Here is a 25418-nt window from a genome sequence, read left to right as displayed (position 1 = left end):
TGTGTGGTTTTTATCTTCGGAGGGAGCCCCCTGGACTCCCTGCATAGGCTTCAGTCTGTCTGTGAAGGCAGGAAGTGAGGGAGGAATCCAAAACTCCACAGCCCTTAGTCTTCATCCTTGCCTGAATGGGGACAAATGCCAGTGGGGGGCTGGCTGCCCTGGTTGGACAACCAGACCGCCCCTTGTTGTAAAATGCAGGGAGAGAATCCAGAAGTTGTGTTTTAATTCCTGTTCAATACGGAGAACCTGGAAGCTTAAGACAAGTTGACCACTGGAACTAAAACCGAAGAGGATGATGAAGGAAAAGCGGATGAAACTATTTCCAGCGACTGCAGAGCCTGATGTGTGAACAGAGATCCTGAAGTGCAACCAGAGCCTACTGTAGCCCTTCCTTCCAATCGACCTGGGGACTCCAAAAAAGAGGGCCCAGAGACTGGTGAGACCCGCTAGACTCAAGAAGACTTGCATTTTGAGCCACCCCACGCGCTGCTGCGACCTTGCGGGTCTGCAATACCCTGGGACCTCGAGCCATTGTGCAGTGCATGGTCTCCCGAATTCCGAATCTCGCTGAAACTTCCTGGGCATCCTGGTGTATCTCCAGGGACACGAATCGAATAGAGTGCTGGACCTTTGTAACGACTAGAATTCCACAGAGATTTTCTGTCTTCTTCTGTGCTCTTGTAAAAGTCGCCAAATCCGCAGAACTGCATTTAGCTATGAGGAAAACCTTGCCTAGAGCCTTCTCCATTGATCCCTGCTGCTAAGTTCCTTCTGAAGTCTTGTTTTCAGTCACCACGACAAGGAATCCACTGACTGGGTATTTGGCTGCACATCCTGAAGTCCTCCTGCTGCAAAATCATCTTCAATGCTGAGGTACTGTGTTGACTTGGGTATGTACTTACCTTAAGTCTGTTAGGGTTTCTGTGTAGCTGTGGGGTGTTTTCTGTGATTGGGAGGCCTCTGGTCCAGTGCACCCGGTCCCACTGCTAGAATCCTGCTAGGGTCTCTTCTGTGAAGCACCTGGACCCACTTCTAACGCTAGAAGTAAAATACTCACCTGTTTGCCCAGTCTTATAAGGAACTCTGACTTTTGCTACTTAAGAACCTATTCTGACACCATCTGTTGCTCATTAGATCCTAGTGACCACCCCCCACCCCCTCTGCCACTGAGAACACTCATGCTCCAAGAATAAGGTAAAGACTTAAGGGATTAGGCCTTTTGCCTAGAAAAGAAAGTACGTGTTTTAAAGTTACTTACTTGTAAAAGAGTTGGTTGGTAACTGTAACTCTAAGAGTGAACAGTTACAAAAGTTGTTACTTACCTTGGATGTGTGATGCACTATTCTCAAAAGTATGGTTAGCATCTTTCTTTCCTTAGAAACCGTTTTGCCATTCTAATAGAAAGTACATGTGAAGGTATATTACTCACCTGTGATTTGGTTGCACCTCTTCCCACAAGTAATGTGTTGGTTTCACCAGACTATTCCTGTTAGGATAATTGTATGAGTGTCCCACAGCTGTTGGTGTCATGAGATTATACATGTTAAGATAATTGTATGAGTATCCCCCAAAAGGGTCGTGCTTACCCTACTTGCGGTAAGCCTGTCCAGAATAAGTCTGCATTAGGTTTTACCTACCTAGAATAACTTTTAGTCATTCAGTAAAGTGTAACATTCGTTTTTTGCTTTCCTTGTGCTCCTGTAGAGGGTGTCTTTGGTTCTAACTTTCCCTCATTAGTCATACAGAAGGTACTTGTAGAGCTGGCAAAGATCTAACCTGCACTTCATTTTGAGTTTAAAAAAGTATATGGGTTTTAAATACCTTGAGTGTGCTGTGTGCCATCCAAAAATAAGTTACAAGAGTTACTGCTTATCTCAATCTGTGTTTCTCTGATCTCAAAAGCACCGGTAATTGAATATTACATCCTTAGGTTTTACTCACCTAGTATAAATGTGTGTTATTACAAAAGTAGTTGTAGGCGTTTACTGTACCAGGAAAAAGTGTTCCACTATTCACAAAACGTATACTGTCCAGTTGACTGATTATGTGATTTGCACTGAGCATCACAGTACAACTGGTAGGGCCTAATGCCCTTGCATTACTGAATGTAATTGTGAAAGTAACCATTGGTGTTTACTCCCCAAGAATAGGTGTGATCTAAACTGAACGTGCATGAAAAGGTTTGACTTCCCTAGAACTACCGTTAGGTGTTCCAAATAAGGTTTATGCTTTGGTCTGTGAACCTTCAAGCATAGTGTTGGGTTTTGATAATTGTGATTACATATAATGTGTGATGGTACTTATTTACCCCTAGATTTATCTGGGCCTACCTGTATTTAAATAAATCCTTTATTTTTTACAATACATAGTATTTCAGTGTTTCCTTGGACCATGTGTATTACAATTTCATTTAAACGGATTCTACAGCCCTCTCTCCCTCCTAAAATAAGCCTGGCTGCTCTGTGTACGCTACCATGAACTCATGTGGCTACCAATAACTCAGGTTGTACAGCCTTATACTAAGAGTGGAGTCTTGTACTGCCTCATTTGAATGGTTTTACTAAGCACTTAGTTGGACATCAGAAAAACTGTCTTAACAGAGTGCATCGTCTTTAAGCCGGACCGAAGCTCCAGGAAGATCCTGAGCACCCTCCCGAAGTAGGACGACTCAAGCCCGAGTCACCTCACCAGAGTGCTGGACTCCAGAAGCAAGGGAAGCCCACCAAGTGTCCAACATCTTGCAGTGGTGCCATTTGCCGGTAGCTGAAACCGCAAAGTGCAGCTGAACTGAAAAGGGACTATAGCCGCTGCTGTAAGGGAGAATTCTCATTTCTACCTGAGAGACCCCCAGCTCTTTTGCTGGACTTTTGATTTTCTCCTGGAGGGAGAGTGAGTCCCATTTTCTCACTCCCTCAAGAATTTTCCTTTGATTTGGACTCTGTTTCGTTTGATTTTGTTGTCTGACAAACTCCATAGGCGGCATCTTTTTGTATTGTGACACACAGCACCTTCAGTGAAGTGTCACAGAGAAGTCCTTTGGATTTCTCTTAAGGTTTGAATACCTTCTCTTGGATAAACTACTGTTTCAATTTCACTTTACTACTCTTGTAAACAGTAGTTTATCCAAGAGAAGGTATTTAAACTTCGGCAGAAATCCAAAGGACTTCTTTTTTTTTTTTTACTTGTTTTAATTAAAAATCAATTTTTACAAGAGTCGACATTTTCATTTATATTGTCCAGTAAAAGTAAAAGAAAAAAGAAGGTCCAGATCCTAGAGAGGGGGAGTTAAGTGCAAAGAATAGGAGAATATAGTACACAAAGTGGCTGATGATCAGTCTCTGCTTTCACAAACCATGAAAGATTCTCCTTTCGTTTGTCAAGTGCAAATTCAGCTGCTCAGTTCGAAGGACGCCAGCCCGACCCGTTCTGCAGTCTCTCGTTTTAGCCTTCAATTAATTCCTACAGTCTCCAGTTTCAAGTACTTGTAGAATTTAGTAACAGCGATTACCCATGTAGTTTTTGAATGTCCGTGACCCATCTCGGCATGATCTTGGTGCTGTTTTCCTGGAGTTCCTTTCTAATAATGCCGAATGTGTGTGGGTTTGAGGGGTCAATTACCTTCCTGTACAGCATGATTCTATTGCGAGTCACTATCGATGAAATTGACTGAAGGCTTAGTTCCCTCCGAAGGACTTCTGCGTGCCACTGCACTGAAGGTGCTGTGTGTCACAATGTAAAAAGATAATGCCTATGGAGTTTGTCAGACACGAAAACCAAAAGAAACACAGAGTTATGATCTTGACCCACTACAAATCGCAGGAATTTTCAGTGTCGTCGACACATTGGTATGTGGAAATGTGCGTCTTGCAAATCCAACGACGCCAGAAATTCCCCCGGCTGTACCGACCGAATGACTTCTTGAAGTGTGAGCATCTTGAACTTCAGGCGTTGCAGAGTCTTGTTCAGCGCCCGAAGGTCCAGAATGGATCGCCACTTGCCGTTGGGTTTCTTCACCACGAAGTAACAGGAGTAAACCCCCTGACCTCTTTCGGCCACTGGAACCAATTATTTAGCTTCTTTTTGTAGCATAAGTACAACCTCCTGCTGCAAGATGTGAAGATGAGGTTGCACAGAATACACGGGAGGAATGGGAACCGGTGAGCCCTTGAATTCCAGAGAGTGGCCCAACCATACTGTGTCCAATACCCAACGGTCTGATGTAATTTTGTTCCATTCGTCGACATGTAGAGCTACTCTGCCCCCAGCACATTTCCTCGAAGACCGCCATTGTTGTGATTGTGTCTGTTTACCTTTGGAGGAAGAGGGCTGTCGTCCTCTCCTTCTGGATGCCTGAAAATCTAGTCTTCTTCACGTAGACTGTACTGCCCGTCTATATCCTTGTGAGGAGTATCCAGACCGACCGTAACTCCAGTCTCTGGAGGCAGCAAACCGGGTGTTTCTTGAAGCTCCACGGAAAGGGCGAAAGGGGCGAAACGACCACCCGCTTTGCAAAGCCCCCAATGACCATGCCGTATCGGAGTCCTCTTTCATGCCCTTGAGGGCTTCGTCTATTTTTTCTCCAAACAATTGTTCCCCCTCACAGGGCATGTCTAGTACCTTGTAATGAACCTCCGGCCTAAAGTCCGCGCACTTCACCCAGGCCTGCCGACATAGTACCACCCAATTATTAATCTGTTTGAAGCCAAATTCCGCTAAATCTACAGCGATATTAATGCTGTGATTGGATGCTTCCTCACCTTCACGCACCAGCAACATGGCAGCCTTTCGGTGTTCCTCAGGTAGATGTTCTAACAGAAGTGCCAGCCAATGCCACATCTCACAGTAGTAGCGCGCCATAATAGCCAACGAGTTGGCGGCTTTTACTGTCGTCGCCCCCACTGTTAAAACCTTTATTCCGAAGACATCTTGTCTTCTAGCGTCACTGTCAGGAGGTGTAGTACATTTGTGCTGTGTTCTGGTTTTCCGGCTAGCCGCCGCTGACACCACTGATTCAGGGGTGGGTTGTGAAATCAAAAACTTTGGCGTAGAGTCCGGGGGCCTTACATTTTTTCTTTAATCTCCCTTTGACTGCAGGTTCTGAAAATGGGTGGCGCATGGTGCGTATGCCTTCCTGCCAGACATGGTCCAGGATTAGAACGGAGAACACCGCCTTCCTTCTCTTTCCCATGTGGTCAAATAGAAAACATTCTCGTTCTTCCTCTGGGGTCAGACCAAACTCAACGCAGGCTTTTGCTATCATGGCATGAAATGCCCCAATGTCACCCGGAGGCGACGGTTGTGCTGGACTCCTAGGAGCTTCTCTTTCCACATCAGACTCCTAGGTCGGGTCTCTCAATGGCGACGAGGAGATTTTAGAGATAGAGTCCCTGGGCCCCTGGTCGGAATCAGAGTTCGGTAGCTCACCCTCCTCCGGATGGGAACGAGGAGGCTCTGTGCTCATCGGCCGGGAAGCTGGCAACTCAGCCGTAGACGCTGAACGCGTTGGGACACCTGCAGCGTCCACGATAGGTGTTACCGGGGGCGTACCTACGGGAGGCAATCTTGAATCCAGTTGACTCAACAGGGACTACAGTGTAGGTAAGACCTGGAGGGACAGCACCGACTGCGGGTTCAGCAGAGGAGACGCAGATGGATCATTCTGTACTCTTGCCGTCGAAGGGCCAACACACTGTAAGCCAAAGCTTGCTCGGTTCACCACAGGCTCTCGTTCCTCCTCCATCGACGACACTGAAAGGGCCGACTCCTGTAGCAAAGTGTCTGGTAGAAGGGTGTCATATGCCAAAGACTGCCACGCTCCACCCGCTGAAAATACTTTGTCCATCGACGACGGAAACCGCAGTCATTGGAGCCGACAACACCATTGTGGAGGCAGACACCGTAGCCGGCAGTGAAACCGTCAATGTCCACTGAGCCGACAGCTGTGGCACAGATTTGTCAGGCGATCCCGCCCTTTTTGACTCCCTGGATAGATGCTTCGAAGACTCTCGGCTAGAGGATGACCTACGATGGTCTCCTGAAGAGGAGCGTTTCGAAGAGTCCCTTTTGCTCTTTTTTGAAGAAGAATACATTTACTCAGGCCTTCGGGACTGGTCAGACTGACCATGCTTAGACGATAAAGGAGTCCTTTCATCAGGTGTTTGCCCGAAGAGGGGCGGCCGCTCTTGTCTGCAGGCCGAGACTTCTTAGCCGGCGGTTCAGCTGACACCGACCAGCGAGGAACTGTAGGAGCAGGCCTCTCAGACGCTAGACTGCGCACCGATTCCGCCTCAGATGGAGGGTAGGCCCCATCGTTTAGCCATGATATCAACCACCGATTGCAATCCTTCAGTGTCGCAGGAATCGCCAGAGTGATGAGGGTAGAGGCAATAGAGGCAGTACATGTGCCCGTCCCATTCATATACCTTCTTCAGCCCGCAGGTCGCGCAGGGCCGAAACAAAGGTTTTCTTGAAGACATTGGGAAAAAATTACCACAACACACCAAATGTGTAGAATCAAAACGAGCACGAGGTGATCCCGACACTTTGGAGACGGTTGAAATCTGAAGGGAAGCTGCAGGGGCGGGTCCATTTATACCCTACGTCCTATTGGGTGGTAGCTAAGCACCCAAAACGCCGTCGATAGGACACTATGTTTTCCAAGTGAAAAGGCTATTTTAAAAAGGACCGAGGTTCCCAGCCTGACGACGGGGAATATTCAAAACATGTGAATCCATGAAAGATTCAATGCTGGAGAACTATCATTACTGTCAAAAGCTGTAACAAATGTAAACACAAGCAATTACAAACTAAGCAGTGGCCTTTGAAAATTATCCTAAGTAATCCTACATGTTTTGACTATGTACTAAGTATTTAAAAGCGATTCTTGTGTAAATATAATATATATTTTAATATAAATTTATTAAATGTTTCATTGATGTGCATTACTAGCTAAGTTCAGCATACTTACCTACAGCTCGCATATTCCTCTTATGATAGGCCTGACTGCTCTGTCAATATACAAAGGTTCCATGAGTAGTACAGACTGATACTAAGAGTTGGGGATCTACAAACCATTGGGATAGTTTTGTAAAGTCCTACCCTCTGGAGGGCTTTGGGAAAACTCCCATAACAGCACTAACAAGCCAGAAAGAAGATCCTTTGCTGGGTGTCCATCTACACGAGAACTGTTGCCAGATCCACTGAAGTCCTTTCTTCTGTCGCCTAGACAGAGAAAGCAGTGACTGGGTTTGCTGTCGCCTCACCCCTGGAAACATACTGCAGCAACAGTTTTTTCACTGAAGGTCCCCTGGTACAACTTACTTGATCCTGAGGGCTGCAGATTGCTTTATCTCGCACCCCTCCAAGGTGGACCACCCATTGTACTCAAAACCTGCCTTAGGATACCGGTCCTTGAGGCAAACCTCCAAGGTAACTCTCTGACCCCTTTGCCTTTGTAAAACTAACTTTACCCACCTGCAATGGCGGATGAGAATCCTGCTGGACACTGCCCTACTGAAAATGTCCTGTCTTTCCTGCTCCACCTCTGGACGCCGGTGGCCCAGTGACCCAGCTGAACACAGAGACTCACAAAGGATAGGGCTGGACTCATTAAGACAGGATGGGATAAAGTTAATAAAACTTGTACACGTTTTTAACAGTTTGCATGTAGGTTTCAGATGTTTGTAAGGGATTTGTTACTACCAATGCTATTCTAAGGTGACTCCAACTGCGGTTTACTAAAAAGAATATTACAATGTGATCTTATGTTGTTCTACTGTTTTAAAGTACTTACTTGACTTGTGAATTATCACCTCTGCCTTAGTGTATATAATAAATTCCTATTTTTGCTATAACTTCTAAGTGTATTCAGGAGAATGTCTATGCACAAAGTTCTTTTTACCTCAGTACAGCCCTCTTACCTCCTGCTCACCATTCTAACAAACCCTTGTGTGGTTCAGGCTAAACCTAAGTAGAGCAACCCTTTTCACCAAAAGTGAAATTTCATAAGGTCTGTCGTAGACAGTGACTTCTGTAAAACTGCCCAACAGTGACATCTGAGTAAATGTGGTCAAGGACCAATGTGCTACATGGGAGAACAAATAAAAGAATGAGTTAGGTAAGGGAGGAAGGCGAAGGAGCAAGGAGTCGCGCGAGGGAAAGAGGTGAAGGAATGAATGAGGAAGAAATATTGGCAAATAAGAAACCATAAGTCAAAAGGAAAATTAGTTAAGGGACCAAGCAGCTTAACGAGGGAATGGGGTGATGGAACCAAACACCACTTGTCCGGACACACGAGAGGGAGTACAGTGTCACATGTGCAAAGATTTGAGAGAAAGGAATCCCAAGAGGGAATTGGATAAGGGGGTGAATAATAATTTAAGGCAAAATATGATGGAACGAGGACTCACACCTACCTTTTTCCACAGTGATGGTTTTATATTTGGCTTCCCGGCAGCAAATACCAACCGAAATCAGACCTTGTTTCATATCTGTGAAGGGATGAGAAGATACATATCAGTCAGCTAAAATATACTTCCCAGCAGATCATATGTGCATCCTACACATGAATGTACCTAAACAAGCACTCTTTAAACTCATCACATTCCTCACAGCGCATACTTCCTCCAAGTACGGGGATAGGTGTGTGTTAGGCAATATTTTATGCAGTACCCTGTGGGAGACTGCACCAGCCTTGCCCTCTTGGCAATAGTTAGCCCAGTCTTTGGTATAAGCATGTACTATACAAGCTGGTAGAATGACTGAGCAGCCAGGCTTATCTCAAGAGGGGTCAATGTGAGCTGAAGGGTTATAACAGTTTCACAGTGACAAGTATCGAAATAAACACTTACACTCAAGGTTGCTTGATTAAACAATGATTTATTAATTTATGTCAGTTTAATAAGCCTTCCTTAGAAGGGAGCAATAGATGCAACACAAAAAAATATTTAAAAAATACACACTTGTTTCCATAAATCGGCAGATACCCATTGGCGCACAGATACTTCCTACACCCTGAGGTGCCTTAAATAACGAGGAAACTGTGGACATTAATATATCACTGGTACATTTAGAGCAATAGTACTGAGTTTGGTGTTAAAAGGAAAAGGTTTAGGTAATAAAACAATGGTTAACACATATTCTTAAGTACTTCTGAACACCCCAATGCAAAGTAAATTAACCCTTTCCCAGCTACACAAGTTATCTAATGTATGACTTTTGTTGAGGGAGAGTTAAAGCACAAAGTCAGAGTTGAGAAGAGTCTTTCAGGGAGACAGGACAGCAAATGTCAATGGAGCATAAGTCTGGGTGAGCTGAAGCACTTCTGGTAGGTAAGTAAAAAGTCTAGCACAATCTTTTAGAAGTCTTTGTAGAAAATGAAATTACTGTTGGGCCACAAGCTGGGAGGCTTGTGAGGGGCAAAGCTGCAAGAAACTGCACAAGGGCAACCAAGACATGTCTCAACTGAGAGCTTGCAAGGCAATACGACAATAAGTACCTTAGGCCTTTTTTAAAATTTATTTGTTTTGGCTCGATGAGCCTTTACAAAAAGACTGAAACAAATTACAAAATTTCTTTACAAGTGTACACATTTTTGTCTAAAATAAAAGGAGAATAAAAGAAAAAGACAATGAGAAAAAAACATTTTCTTCTTCTTTTTGCCAACCCTGTCACTTTTCTAGGCATTTAAACTTTTTGTTTTTCTCTTTTCCACATGCCGCCTGAGTGCACAATGTTGTGGTGGTCTATTTTCCTGGGCTCTGCAGGTTAAATGATTATTTCACAGTTGGTTAACACCTGGATAGCTGCTGATGTCAACGCGGCATTAGTGCCGGAAATAAGTATGTCCCACAAAAAGTCTGATATAATGTCCTCCTCTCTGCGCCAAAGTTCCTAAATCGTCTTGATCGATGTGTCCATGAACCTTCACAGTCCATTAGTAAATGCCTTAGTGTTTGTTTGGCAGGGTTTATGCAGATGGAACACAGTTTTTTTGCCTGGTCCCCTTGGTTTCGCTTTTCTAATATTGCCCCGCAGTGGACCAAGTTTAATCTCATTCTGAGGAAATTTGAACGCAATTTTCTATTTGGGAATTTCATTAGATAACACGAAAGACACCCAAGTTCCTTTTCCCACCCTCAAGAACGTGCTTTGAACTGGATCTGATCTAACCTTCTCTATTGCTTCGATCCAGTCTAAGAGTTCCATTTTTTAAAACATTTTGAGTGGGTTTGAGACCAGAGTTTCCTTATCAAGGTCTATTTTTATGAGTGCTTTCGTTACCTTTTCCCCAAGTGAGATCAAAAGTGATGATTTGCCCTGCAGCTTTTGAGACCTAAAGTCTCTGTATAGGGAGGTCTCTTTTTTTACCTGTATTTATTTATCGAACAGGGAAATCAGTTTCCAGTCTGCCATACACTTCAGTGACTTTAAGCCCAAGTCGAATCTCAGACTTCTTATAGATGTACAACTTGGAAGTCCCAAAACCCTTTTCCAAAGTCGACCCTCAAAACTTTCCCAATTTTCTGTCCAGAGACCCGGTTTAGCTTCCAGTCCATATAGTATCACTGGGACCACTTTTGCTAAATAATACTTCACTAGCGGAAGGATGGAAAATTTACAGAATTTATAGTTCAGTTTGATCATTTGTGATGTGGCTTGTGTTATCTTATCCATAACCTCAGATTCTGCCTTATGTTGGGCTGGATGGGCGTGTATATTATAACCCAGATATTTTATGGTTTCTACAACTGTTATACATTCGCCCCCCAGTTTCCAGTTTTTGTATTTAGTTTTTGACAAATGATGTTTAAAAATTAGGATGTGTGATTTGGCAGGGTTGACAGTTTGTTTATCCAACATATTCATTCAGTCTCTTTAGCAGACGTTGCAGACCAATTGGTGTTCTATCAAGAAGTACTATATCGTCTGCGTAAGCCAGCCAACAGATCTTTCTCCCATTTAAGTTGGGACTGGCCAACGCAGCCGATTCTAAAAAAAAGGTCCCATGTCTGCCAAAAACAGATTGGAAGAAAAGAGGCGCTCCTAGGAACCCTTGTCTGACCCCCCCTGTTTACCACTATTAGTTTTGAAAGGTGGCCCATTGCATCAAGGTGAACTCTTAAGTTTGTGGCTCTGCGCAGTTCCACCAAGATGGATAATAGCGTTTCTGGCATTCCCCACCATCGCAAATTTTACCAGAGTAATGCTCGTTCTACTTGATCAAAAGCTTTCGATAAGTCGATCTAAGCTCCATACAATGGGGGAGATTTTTTACTTTGTTCGTTCAAGAGATTTAGGATCAGACCATTGACTGATGTCGAGTGTCCCTTCCGGAATCCTGTTTGGAAGCGTGATAGGATGTAAACATCTTCTACCCATTTTGAAACATGGTTTAGTAGGAGTTTCATAAATATTTTGCTTTTGATGTTGAGCAGCGCTATTGGTCTATAATTTGCTGCTGTCTGACGATCCGCATTAAAAAAAAAACAGTATTACCAATGCCTTTTTCCAGGAGATTGGAAATGCCCGTTTCTTAAGGATTTCCCCAAAGAGACCGTATAGTAGTTTTGACCATAGTTCCGGTTCGCTTTTTAGTGTCTGATAAGTCAGGCCATTCAATCCTGAAGCTTTAGATGTCGAAGAGTTTATTATAATTTTGAGTTGCCAGGGTATATCTGGTTTGGTCGTAAAATGACAGGTACTCTGACTCTTGTAGGTCTCTGAGATATTCAACCCAGCCGTCTTCAGAGACTAGGTTACAAAGAGAGTTTCCCGTTTCCCCCCCAAATTGGTTTAGTGTTTCCTAGAAGTTTTTATTATTATTCTCTCTTAGTATATTAAGTACATATTCCCCGTCTGTTTGCATCCAGATTTCCCTTTGTGAGAGTGGCCAAGAGTTACATTTGTTTTTTTGTCTTTTTATTTTTATTTTCAGTTGAGGAATCACAGGGACTGGAGGAAACGCGTACAGAAGTAGAAACTTCCAGTCCACCACGAACGCGTCTCCTAGAGCTCCTCTCGTAGGAAATTCCCTTGAGCAGTACTGTTTTGCCCTTCTGGTTTACCGTGGTCGCGAACAGATCCACTTGAGGAGTTCCCCAAAGGGCGAAGATCTCCAGAAGGACTTCCTGAACTATCTCCCACTTGTGAGGAGAATCTGCTCTGCCTGCTCAGAACATCTGCCGCTGTGTTCTGCTCTCAAGCTAGGTGAACTGCCGATAGAGAGATTCCTTCTCGTATTGCCCAGAATCAGAGCTGCATTACCTCTATGCACAGTGGTAGTGACCCTACGCCTCCTCTCTTGTTGAGGTCGTACATGGCCACCGTGTTGTCCGTCATTATCAGGACATTCTTTCGCTGTACAGAGGGCAGGAAGGCCTTCAGAGCTAGTCTGATTGCCATCAGCTCCAATAGATTGATGTGTAGTTTGGACTCCGATGGAGACCAACGACCGCTGATTGTCAGATCGTTGGTATGGGCTCCCTACCCCTTGAGTGAGACATCTGTTATCTCCGGCCATGGTAGCCAAAAAAATTCTCCCTTGAGGATGTTGTTGTTGCAAGCCCACCATAGTAGATCCTGAGCAACTGTGCTCGGGACTTGCAGAAGATCTGACAAGTTCCCTGAGAACTGGGACCACTGAGTTCTGAGGGCCCACTGAAGGGATCTCATTCTCAATCTGGCCTCTGGCACCAGAAAAATGCAGAATGCATTAAGGCCGAGCAACCTCAGAAAAATCGAAGGCTGGCAGATGCTGGGCATTCTGGAGTATGGTTACCATCTGCAGAATGTGGAGAGCTCTCACCTCGGGAGGCGAGGCTTTGCCTGAGTAAGTGTCCAAAACTGCTCCGATGAACTGAAGTTTTTGGGATGGTATCATGTGGGACTTCTTGAAATTGAGGGAGAAGCCCAGTTTGTGAAGGAAGTTACAGGTGATCAACAGATGTTTCTGAGATTGTTTGGGAGAACGTGCTCTGATCAACCAATCGTCCAGGTATGGGTAGACGTGAATTCCCCTCTCTCCCGAGACTCGCTGCCACCACCGCCATCAGCTTGGTGAAAATCCTCGGGGCGGAGATCAGCCCGAATGGCAGAACTCAAAACTGATAGTGAGAACCGCCAACTGCAAACCTCAGGTACTTTCTGTGCTTGTGATTGTTAGGCAGAAACCTGTGCAGTTCCCTTAGGGACCACTGCAAAAGATTTAGGACTACAGGTGGTTGGCAGTAAACCCAATTGGTAGCAGTCTGTACCACCCAGATTTACCTGGTAGCTGTGGCTGAGCAGTCAGACTTCTCTCAAAATGAGTTAGGCAGTATATAGAGTATACACAATAGGTACAGAGATACAGTAGCACAAGCAAACTCTGACCAGAGCTTTGGTGTAAAAGTATATCATTATTTATTTAAAGACACACTTGTAAATTACACTAGCACAAAAAGAAGTAAATCCAACACACAGTCACTACTATATATATACAACCCTAATTACTTATTAGACAAGTCTTAATGAGAAACACCACTTATTTTCAGACAGAGGTGAGCCCTTAACATAAGATGGCACTCTAATAAGTTATAGAAACAGGGAGGGGAAAAGGCAAAGTTATGAAAGCACACAAATTTCAATACTTTTCAAAGAACCACAGTGAGGCAGGTTAGGCAAAGTCTACTGGAGAGCAAGGAGGTTCAAATGCCAGGCCCACTGAGAGAGAGCAAGCGAAATGTCCAGGATCACACAGTGGGGTTATGCCCAAGGAGTCTTTGTAAATAGTTCACCAAAGATTGAGATCAAGTCAGGAAACATTAGTTAACAGGCCCCAGGCTAACCCAGGTTAGAAAGTCGAGGATTTACTGTCACCCCGAACGATCTGTCGCAAGGGAAGCCTGAAAATGGGAAGAACGCTCCAGCGTGGGTAGTTGTTCCTGGCAGCGGGTGCAAGTCGGTGTTTCTTCCAGAGGAAGAGGAAGTCTCGACGTGGAGGAAAGATGAAGGTGGTTGCACTGCCAGGGAATAAACTAGCCGCAGAGTTTTCCGGTTACAAGGTACTACCCTTTTCTTCGCGGTAGTGGTACACCGTGGTATTCCGGTTGCCGGCGTGCTTGGCATGGGCAAGGCGGCCACGAGATGGTCCAGGAAGGCGAAAAGACGGGAAAACTGGTTATCCCCACCAGTCAAAGGAAGAAGACTCTCCGGGTTGGAGATCTCCTCTGTCGTCGGGAAAAGTGGTGAGACGGTTCAGCAGGGCTCCACCGGTGGGGTCGTCGTTGCAGGTCGGCTCGGCTTCTCCCTCCTCGGATTCTTTAGGTCCTGTGGCGACTTCTTAAGTTCCAGTTCCCAAAGCCCTGCTTTTATGCAGAAAACCCCCATTCATTCAGCCTAGCTGTCACTCAAACATGCTAAGTGGTGAGCCGGGCGGCTCACCACATGGGCCAATCACACAAGAGTGCGACTTGAGTTGCCGAGGCAACTCAGTCCAGGGTGCCTAAACCCCATCCCACACCCCCTGTGGTACCCAGACAGAGTGGCAGGACTTTTGGAGGCTTCTGTGGAGAAGCCCGCCAAAAAGTGGAACAAAGGGCTCGACTTGGGTTGGAGTCACAGAAGCGAACACAAACGCCATTTTGTAACCAAGTTTCGGCAAAAAATACCAACCAGTGAATTTATATTAATTTAATAAACCAGCGGTATGTTCGAGGCTATTTTAAAAAGTGGTAGCCCCGAACAACGGGAAAATCCCATAGGAATATATCCGCTGTTGAATATAAATTGTATCATCCACTGCCACCAGCCAAAACTCGGTCGGGGGGGACTGGACAGTGCCCCCTCGAACAACAGACCCAGGGGCAATCGAATTGCCCCGACCAGTACGTCCACAATATGATGGTTCGTACTGGTTCTGTTCACAATTTAAGACTAGTAAAGCCAAGGGTGACTTTACATGCCCTGGGACACAGTAGTCAGTCCCAGGGTATGGAGTCTATGTTTGGGGGTCGCTACAACACCCCTGGGTTACTGCACGGAGGCTGCTGTGTAACCCACATATCAAAAACACATGAACCCTATGGGGGGGAAGGACCCCATAGCCCATAGAACACATACAAAGTCAAAGGAACACCTCAAATCATGTCTAAGAGTGGGAAGAAAAGAGTCTCACTCTTAACAGGAGAAAAAAATAAACCCAAAAATCCAGCAAAGCTGCTGGGGGACTCGCTAGATTTGGGAAATTAGCCTTTACAGAGAATTCTCCCTAACAGTGATGGATTGGCATAGAATGTAAGCATCCTGAAGGTCCAATGATACCAACCAGTCTTGGAGTTGGAGAGCCTGAATGATCTGAGAAAGGGTTACCATCTTGAACTTGTCCTTCATGAGGAACTTGTTCAAGTTCCTTAAGTCCAAGATGGGTCTCAATCCTCCGTCCTTCTTTGGGATGAGAAAGTAATGGGAGTACCAACCCTTGTTCCTCTCCGCTACAGGTACATGTTCTATTGCACCTTTCTCTAGCAGGGTTACAATTTCCTGCAACAGGATCGAGTCTGCAATTGTGGCAGAGTTGGTTCCCGGTGAATGATCCTGAGGCCTTTTTAGGAAGGGAAGGCAGTAACCTTGAGCTACTGTTTCCAGTGTCCAAGCATCTGAAGTAATGCCCCGCCATTCTTTCAGATGCTAAGAGATTCTGCCTCCCACTGGGGTTTTGTATGATAAGGTCTCAGAGTGATTTGGAGACGGCTGCAGGAGCGGCTGAGGGCAAAGATGCCGTTCCTGAGCGTGGCTTTGCAGTCTTTCCTCGTCCACCACGAGTGACATTTCTTTTGCTCTTTGAAAGGCCTGTCCTCTTTCTCTACCAAAAGAGGAGTAGTACCGAAAAGGACGACCCCTCCAGGAAGATGAGCCCGAATAGGGTTTCTAACGCTATTGCATGGATGCACTAAGATTTAGCTGCCACTTTTGAAGTCTGTAGTCTTTCTAGGCTTTCATCAGCCTTACTACCAAACAGCCTCAAGCCATCAAAAAGCATGTTGAGAAGTCGGACCTGCCCATCTGGTGCAAACCCTGACTTTCTCAACCACACAAATCTGCATAGCACTGTGCTTGTAGCCAGGGACCTGCTGATACTTTCAGCAGTGTCCAATCCAGACTGGAGACATTCCCCCATTGCCTCCTTTCCGTCTTTGACAATATTCAGGAAGCCTTCCCTTTCCTCGCCTTCCGTAATATGTTCAGCCGCCGCCGAAATACAGTCCCACAGGGTATGTGTGAACCTGACCAGAGTACAGGTGACGTTAGTTGACTTTAATGCCATGCTACTCGAAGTCAAAACTTTACGGGCCCAATCATCTACCTTCTTATCCTCTCTATCCGGAGGGATAGTTGGATATGTAGTCTGTCTTGAAGTAGTTGCAGCCTGAATAACCAGACTTTCTGGAGTGGGATGCCTGTTCAAATGTTCTATACTTCTTAGGACAATTATTGTTTACTGCAGCAATGTTGTCAGGAGCTTCCCAGTTCTTTTCTACTGTTCTCTGAAGTGCCCTGTGGAAAGGGAGTACTAGATCCTTCTGGGGGCCCCGATCTAGAATGTCCGTCATGTCATCCTGATCAAAGGTGGGTGAGGCTCTACTCCAACCCATATATTTCACCACTCTATTCCTTAAAACTCCTGTACCCTGAATCTGCATGTTCTGCAGGGTCAGGTCTCGCAAACTAGCAAAGGTGACGTATCAATGACACTAGCAGAGTGAAGAGTCTCACACAAGTCTCATTTTTTATTCTGCATCTATTAGTTCTTCTGGAACCAGTCTAGTGCCATATTTCACTCCAAAAGGAGAAACCCTCTCATCTTTAGAGCCTCTTTCTTCAAAAATCGAAGACAAACTTAAAGTCTGATTTTGGTAATGGAGTAAATCTCCTGTCTTGTTCATGATTTTAGTCGAAGGAATGGAAGGATCCTTCGATGGTATCGAGGGAATCTTTGACAACACTGACGGTGTCTTCAACAGAGGCGTCGAAGACCCTTCAGGCTTCGATGTCGAAGCTGTCGGGCGCTGATGGCATCGAAGTCACAGATGTTTTCGTCAACTTCTGTTTTTTATGCGGTGTCGGGGAAACACTCTACTCTTGAGGATTCCTTGACGTTGACTCGAGTCTTACGAGTTTCACCCATACTACTGGGTTTTACTGGGAGTGCTGACTTCCCTGTGTCGTCTGATGGAGCGACTGGGGTCTGGCTCTTTCAAGGCTTCTTTAAGGGGATTGATGCCGCATTCTCAAAGACCACCATCACCTTTCTTCTAAAGTCTTCCCATTTTCTCGGGGAATCCAACTTAGTCGGGCATCGTACGAATTCGATAGATGTATCAGATGATGACGAGGGAGATCCATGTCTCCTTTTAACTCTTTTCGAGGAGGAAGATGAAAAGCACCTAGATCTACTACAAGATCGAGATCTCTGAGGGAGTCTTTTGTGATGCTCCGATTCTTTTGAATTGGACGATTTTTTAATGTCTTTTAGACGAGGCCTTCGAAGAGGCCTTCAAAGATGCCTTCAAAGAGGCCTTCGAAGCATTCTGCCCCACAACCAGTTTACCTTTCCTCTCGCGAAGGGCCTTCTCCGTCATAGACTGACAAGAGCCACGGTCGCCGGTTAAATGATCTGAACCCAGGCACCAAAGACAAGTGCGGTGAGGATCGTTTATCGACAACTTCGAACCGCAGTCGATACATTTTTTGAACCCCGTCTTGGGTGTAGAAGAGGTAGATGAAGACGACATTTCTGAAGAAAATTTCTAAGCGCGCCGCTCGAGAGCGAAGCAATCGGAAAAACGGAACTGAAGCCAACGGGCTCAGCACAAGCTATTTATACTGATGGTGATGTCGACACGGTAAGGAGTCCCTCGAGAGACAACAACGCCACGACCTTGTGCACAGCGCCCTCTACTGAAAACAAAATTCCAAAGCAGCAAAGCTGGCGAATATAAATATCACAAGATGAGGAATACGTGGGAGGACACAATCCATTCGAAGATATTGTTTCACAACAGTTCCTGATGTCAATGGTTATTTCACAATAGAACCTCATGGATTTTGTTAGCAAAATCCTAAGCAAGTGCTGATCCAAAATGTATTATGTTTTAATAACTGCAACTGTTAAGGTAGATTTTCATTTTTGGAGGTTCTGTCGTCTCATTTTATAGGACACCTAAACGTTTTGCTTTTCCCCTTTCTACTGAAGGCTCTTTGTCATTCCAACCCTTTTTTGTATGTGGTCCCATGATAGCCCACATGGCTGTTAATCACCCCATTCTTGCCTCAGTGGGATTATACCCTACATTCATTTTAAGGAGTGTGCTGGTGGTAGCTTCAATTTTGTTTTGGCTTCAGCAGGGGTACAAGAAGATTGAGCACAACAGGAGGCCAATGTACCTTTTGTAGCCAGAGGGCACAAATGTACTTTAAGTATGCTCTCATCCATTTCGTTTCTTGTTCATTCCTTTGTTTGTAGAAAAAGCTGTTATGCAGACAGGTGCTCAATATGAACTCAGCCCTGCACCTTCAAGTGTGGCTTATAGCAGTCCCCGCCAGGGGTGGGACCTGGGCAGCTGTTGTGGCCAAACTGATAATGCGGCACCCAACACCTTTGTTTAAAGTCTGTGCGATTGGAGGGCTGGTTTAGGCCAGCCCCATTATGTAGTGGGTATCTAGGGAAGACTGCTACTACACAATTCTGTTTGTATTTTCAGGCTAGTAGCAGGTCTGCTCATCTGTTGGAGGATTTCTGTCATGCCTTTGCTGCATGTTTCGGACCCGTTCTGGCCATACCGGTTGAAACCTGCATTCTGGATTTAGCTCCAGTTAGGACTTTCAGCTGATTGAGATTGTTGTAGTGCTGTCCTCGCCCTACCAATGGTCCTTCTCGTTGGCTTCCAATATTAGGGCTATTTTACCTCCCTTTCCTTTTTTTAAAACCTGGGTCATGCACTTCATTGTTGGAAGCTAGTTAGCTTGAAAGATGGCGAGACTCCAATACCTAGCCTCATCTGCTCGTGCAGACGCCCTGGGCTGCCTCGTGCGTCGCCCTCTGCGTGGGATGGTCTTATTCTGATTAAATGCCACAATTTGTCTTTCAAGCTGCCGAAAACCTGCTTGTCCGGTCCTTCTATCCTTCTGGCACCATCTCTTCCACTGTTCCCACTTTTGGCTGGTGGGTCTCAATCTTAGGTAGGTTGATTTTTCTTCTTTTGAGCTACTAGGGTCATCTTTATTCTGGGGTTGAAGTCACTTGGTAAACAGATCGTGCTTTTTCTGTCTGCAAAAGAGGACACTTTACTTAGTTTTAATCTTTTCAGCTGTTCCTGAACAGCCACAGTGAGTACATACCTCTGGATCGTGGGTTAGTGGCTTGCTGGGTTATTTCAGTTACATTTCCCCAGTGGTCCCTGTGACATGTGATCGTTGGGTTCAAGGTATTTGTATTTTGTTTATTTGTATAGCGCACAAGTCCCGAGGGCAAGCGGGCGCATATTTCTTTTAGTTACAAGCAGGTTACATACATACGCAATATTTAACTTAAAAAAAGTGTAAAAACTATACATGGTTACAAGCACAATATTTACCTTGAAAATATACAGAATATACATGATACATAAAGGGGGGTGTACAGGATACATAGTCAGCAAAATAAAGGGTCAAGATATAATGCGAAGACAGGCTAAGATGTTAAGATAAGGTTCCAGTCACGGTTAGGCCTAGTCACGGTTAAGCCCAGTCAAGGGTGGCAAGCCAGGCTTTAGCCTTACGCTTGAAGGCAGGGAACGAAGGTTCAGCTCTGAGTAGGTTGGGTAGAGTGTTCCACAGCTTAGCCGCGAGGACTAGGAAACTGCGACCACCAGATTTTTGGAGGTTGAAGCTAGGGATGACAAGGCAATTAGCATGTGTGCTTCTCAGGGGTCTCGCAGCTGAATGAATTGTGAACCTGTTGGAAAGGTAGCTTAGGGCTTGGTTAGAGATACTTGTGTGTAAGAGTCAGAGCTTTGAAGGACATTCTTTGGGTAACAAAGCCAACGGAGGTTACGTCTGTGTTCTGAGATGTGTGAAGACCTAGGAATGTTAAGGGCTGCTCTAATAGCATTGTTTTGGATAATTTGGAGTTTTCTGCATTGGTGGGTGCCTAAGTAGAGGGCATTGCAGTAGTCAATTTTGGATAGGACCAATGTCCTGGCTAGGGAGGTACAGTTGGCTGGTGACGGAAAAGGGCGGCAGGCTGTGATGAGCTTGCATGTGTAAGATGCAGCTGAGGAGACTGCATTGGTTTGTCTAGTTAAGGAGAGGGTGGAATCAAGGTACATGCCTAGTGTCTTGGTGTCCTTGGTCACTTTGATGGAATTACCATCGATGGTGAAGGATTTGAATGAGGAGTTAAGTTTACTGAGTTTATGGGGTGAGCCTAGTATAAGGATCTCAGTTTTCTCGTTGTTTAAGCACAGTTGATGCTGCGCCATCCAGGCCTGGATGACTTGGTAAATGGCGTTGATAGCTAGGGAGTCAGTTTTATAATCGCCTGTAATGGGAATCAGAATTTGGGTGTCATCAGCGTAATTCGTGTACATGACGCCCATGCGGTCCAGTATGTCAAATAGGGGTTTTGTGAAGACATTGTAAAGTGTCAGGGACCCACAAGATCCTTGGGGGACGCCACATGTAACAGGGGAAGGTTCTGCAGTGGCGGAGGGGGTGAAGACCCTCATGGATCTGGTGTCCAGGAAGGAGGTAATCCAGGCTGTAGCTTTCTCCGAGAAGTTGGCTGCAGCTTTGAGGTGGTGACAGAGGATTTGATGGTTGACTAGGTCAAATGCTGCAGAGAGGTCTAATAGGAGTAAGAGAGCCAGTTTTCCCTCGTCTTTTAAGTCTTCTATTTGCGTTTTTAAGTCTAGCAGCGCAGTTTGTGCCGTGGCGAGGGCAGAAGCCCGATTGCCTTAGACCCAGGAGGTTGTTGGTTTCGAGATAATCTTGGATCTGCAGATATGCCACGCGATCAAGAATTTTTAAGAGGAATGGCACAGTGGTGATTGGCCTATAGTTAGTGGGAATGTTAGCGTCCAGGGTTGTTTTTTTCAGAAGCGGAATGACCCAGGCATCCTTGAGGTTGTCCGGGACGATCCTGGTTCTGAAGGAAGAGTTTATGAGTGTGGTGATGAAAGGCGCCAGGTTGTGTGAGGCCTCCTTGATAATAGTGGCCGGGCAGGAGTCTCCCTGGCAATTAGATGGCTTAAGGGTGTTGATGTGTTCAACTTCAGAGGTGGCAAGGGGTGAGAAACAGAATGGTTGCACGGAGGCAGTATTAGGTTTGTGGTTAACCTGAGGGGCAAGCTGTGATATGAATGAGTGCAGGCTGTTTTTTTATTTCCATTAATTTTAGTTTGGAGCATGGTAATTTTACCCAGTAGAGCCTCCTGGATGTTAGAGCACCAAGTGCGGTCTTTGGAACAGGTGTCTGGAGGAGGAGCGAGGGATTCCAATTCCTTTAGGATTTTGAATTGAAGAGCTCCTTGGTGTTAGATTGGGCTAGTTCAATACGTTTATTGTATGTCTCTTTTTTAGCAGACAGTATGGCTTCTTTATAGTTTAGCGTCGCTAGAGCCATGCTTGCTTTATTAGATTCAGTCGGGTGGCTTCTCCAGCGAGTTTCAAGGGTCCTTTTTTTCCTTGCGTAAGGTTCTCAACTGAGGCGTGAACCAGGAATTAAGGTGAACCCGGGGTTTAGGTTTACCTAGTTTAGCTGGAGCGATGAGATCTAATGCTTTTAACATAGTCTGATTGTAAGAGTCTACCAAGACAGTCGGGTGAGAGCATACTGAAGCAAGATCATTCAGGGCAGGGAGGATGAGTGGGATAAGTTTGGCGCAAGTTATGTTTCGCTTATTCCTGGTGAGAGTGGCAGGTGCTATGTTAAGGGTGGAATGGGTGGTTTTAGTGGGGATGCTGAAGGTAATAAGATGATGGTCCGTCCAAGCGCATGATAGGTTGGAGTTGACCTTAGCGTCACATTTAAGGTCAGCAATCCAATCTAGGATTCTACCCTTAGAATGAGTAGGAGCGGTAACACGTTGTGTGAAGCCTAGATTAAGTAGTAAGTTGTTGACATCATGGGCAGGTGCGTCGTTAGGGTCGAGCAGGCCTAAATTGAAATCACCTAATACGATGATTTAAGAGGTAGTCTTGGTATTTTCAGACAGAGTGTGGGCGAGATCCTCAGTAAAGGTAGATATGGGGCCAGGAGGTCTGTACATGATGAGCACAGTGATAGTCTGGTTAGGGGAGATGGCTAGCTTAGCTGTGAGGGATTCTGCTGATTTGAATTGGCCAGGCGTGGAAAGACAGATTTATAGCCGTTTTGTAGATAATGGCAATACCTCCTCCTTTAGTTTGAGTAGTATTGCGGTCACTTCTGAAGATGGTGTAGCCTTCAGGGAATCGCAAGGGAAAGCAGCAGTCCTGAGGCTGCATGGAGCCAGGTTTCAGTGACTGCTATAAGGTCCAAGTCATGAGTGGTGATAAGAACAGCCATATCAAGGGCATGGGCAGTGAGAGACCTAGAATTGATCAGGGCTGCTTTGATACTTGTTGGGGGTTGTGTGGTAGGCAGTAAGGTATGTGAGTCAGGGCTAAGGTCAAGCGAGGGTGAATCCAAGGAGGTGGTGGGAGCATCTGTAGGCTTGATGTTAGACGGTTTGGTAGCCTGGGTGCTGACAGAGCGATGGTAGGCGATGTGCGACAGTCTGGACACTAGTCTAAGATTTCGCAATGATGTAGCGCACGGTTGGTTAGGTGTGGATTTCCTGGTGAAATGGTGTAGCCAGAGCATAGGATTGTTAAGGTAGGGGTTAGCTAGTAAGGCGTCCATTGTTAGATAAGAATGGAGTGAACATTGTCGCGGATGCTGCTGATGGGTTGTACGTGCTCAGGAGGGTCTGTGCTGGGTGTATGTTGTGATGCACCGAAGGATGACAGGGAAATATGATTGTAGTTCTGAGATGGTGCAACTGTGGGGGAGTTTGGGTACGATAATGCTGAGTCTAGATGAGCTGTGTAATTGATTAACAGGCAAAGTACAAGTTGAAGGGAGGTGTAAACTACACTTTGGGAATGCATAATAGCGAGAGAGTAAGAAGCGAATTATCAGTTACTCAGTATGCGCACTCATAGTGGATAGATAATGCAGTGGTCAAAATAGCAATTATGAGCAATAAGTCAGTACTGGCAGGTAGCTGTCAGATGCAGTTAGGTGTTGACAGGTAATTAAGAGCAAGTAAGCATAACCTGCAATACAGACTAGAATTCACAAGGTAGTGACACAGGCCAGAGCAGTGCAATACGATACGATGTTCCTTCACCCTCATTCTGCCATTCATTTTTATTGGTTTGACTCATGTTCTACAGCTCTTGTGCCTGGGCTGCTGGGTCTGGAACCTGGCACTTGTTTCTCTTCGAGTGGGTCTTCTCTGAAGACATGCTAGGCAAGATTGTATGCAGTAACCCTGTGGGAGACGGCACCAGCCTTGTCCTCTTGGCAACAGGTAAAACAACCTTTGATATAGGCCTGTACTACACAAGTTGGCAGTGTGACTGAGCAGCCAGGCTTATCTCAAGAGGGGTCAATGTAAGTTGTAGGGTTGCAACAGAGTTTCACAGTGACAAGTATCCATATAACACTTAAACTCAAGGTTTGATTAAACAATGATTTATTAATTTAACAGTTTTAAAATAAGCCTTCTTTAGAAGGGAGCAAATATGTAACACTTAAATATACTTCAAAATACACACTGTTTCAATAAATCAGTAGATAACCTTTGGGGATGGGACACAGACACTTCCTACACAACAAGGTGACTTCAATAGTTAGGACACCGTGGACATTGATATATCACTGGTACATTTAGAGCAATACTGAGTTTGATGTTAAAAAGGAAAAGGTCAGGGAAGGAAACAATGGTTAACACATTTCTCAAATAAGTAAGAACTTTTGAAACCCCCCCAATGCAATGTATATTAATGCTTTCCCAGCTATACAAGTAAAGAATGTATCACTTTTTGGAGGGACCGTTCAAAACACAAAGTCAGAGGTTAGAAGAGTCTTCAGGGAGCCAATGTCATTTGAGCAAAGTACGTACACTGGACCCAACTAGTAATGCACCTCAACGAAACACATACATTTATATTAAAATATAGATTTATTATATTTACACAAGAGTTCCTGTAAATACTTGGCACAATAAACCAACACACACAGGTATATTTTTCAATACTTTCAAAAGGCCACTTCTTAGTTTGTAGTGGCTGAACGCGCACAACTGTTAAAGAAGTTTGACAGGTCCAACGTTCTATTGGTAATAACATAGAACAACAAAGAATACAGTAATTGCATTTAGTCAGCATACAGAGAGTGATTTTTGGGAAAGAAAACAGTTGGTTTGTGTTATCCTAGCAGCGCTTCAGGTTCTAGAGGCGGTTTCCATGCACAGCAAGTCTTTTTAAGTCCAGAATGCAACCACAGCTATAAGGCAGTTCGGAGAGGCTTAAAAGCTTGAAAAGCAGCAGATGTAAAAAGTTCCTGTGGATACTTTCTAGTCTCTAGGAAAGAAGATACAAGAAGGCTTAACCAACATTGGCGACACTGTTAAAGGACTCGCTAAAGGGACACAAGCAGCGGATTGAGTTGGAGGTCAGAGGGGGTTGCCCTAGACATCTCTACGTGCACGTCAATGCTCTTGAGCGTCTTTCTGGAATAAAGTAAGCAATACCTTTTTCCCCACAGTACCTTAGGTTAGAAGAAAAGATTGTGGCTGGATTCCCCTCGATGTGGCACCGCTGGACAGAACCTTTGGATTCCTTGGTCAGATGACGAAAGGCAGGACAATGGATGGGATCTCTCAGCAGTAGTCTCGAGGGAGGACCTTTGGCACAGCTTTCATTAACTCCTCATCACTCTGCGGTTTCGGTGCATTTTCCACAGCACCCGGTCAATCTTCTTTGGTTCCTGCAGTTCTACACTCTGCTGCGGGAGTCTGGATGAGTTGGATTGTGTCTCTGGAGTGTCCTTGCGGGCTCAGCAAAGACTTGGACGAATTCGGCTTTTCCACAACGATGCACTCGAAATGGGCAGCAGGTCTCCTGATATTGGGGTTCTGCAGCTCTGGAAACTCAGAGGACCTCGGGAGATGGCTCAAATCAAAGTTAGTCTTGGGACTGGCTGTTCCCACCAGTTAAAGGGAAGGAGGAGTCCTGTTCGGAGTTCCTCTGTCGAAAAGAAAATGGGGCTAGGACAGCAGTGGTCGCTTCACTGTGTTGCAAAGGGTCTGCAGGTGTCTCTGGCCATCATCTTTGGTTACTTAAGCTTCCAGTGGTCGACTTGCTTTTCACTC

At 45.3% G+C, this 25418-nt stretch overlaps 1 protein-coding gene across 6 annotated transcripts in view; it reads right to left on the bottom strand.

The window, feature by feature from the left end:
* The window catches only part of SBNO2 (strawberry notch homolog 2), a 1228831-nt gene that overhangs the window by 259534 nt on the left and 943879 nt on the right, over window positions 1–25418 (bottom strand). For all 6 annotated transcript variants that reach the window (XM_069647284.1, XM_069647292.1, XM_069647268.1 and 3 more), the window contains one exon: window positions 8415–8489. In XM_069647284.1, coding sequence (XP_069503385.1) covers window positions 8415–8489 — 75 coding nt within the window. The remainder of the gene's footprint in view (window positions 1–8414; window positions 8490–25418) is intronic.

This window comes from Ambystoma mexicanum, chromosome 1p (assembly GCF_040938575.1).
Source record: "Ambystoma mexicanum isolate Mex_15411 chromosome 1p, UKY_AmexF1_1, whole genome shotgun sequence".
Classification (NCBI taxonomy): domain Eukaryota; kingdom Metazoa; phylum Chordata; class Amphibia; order Caudata; family Ambystomatidae; genus Ambystoma; species Ambystoma mexicanum.
Note: the sequence above shows the minus strand (reverse complement) of the source record. Positions and strands in the feature narration are given on the sequence as shown.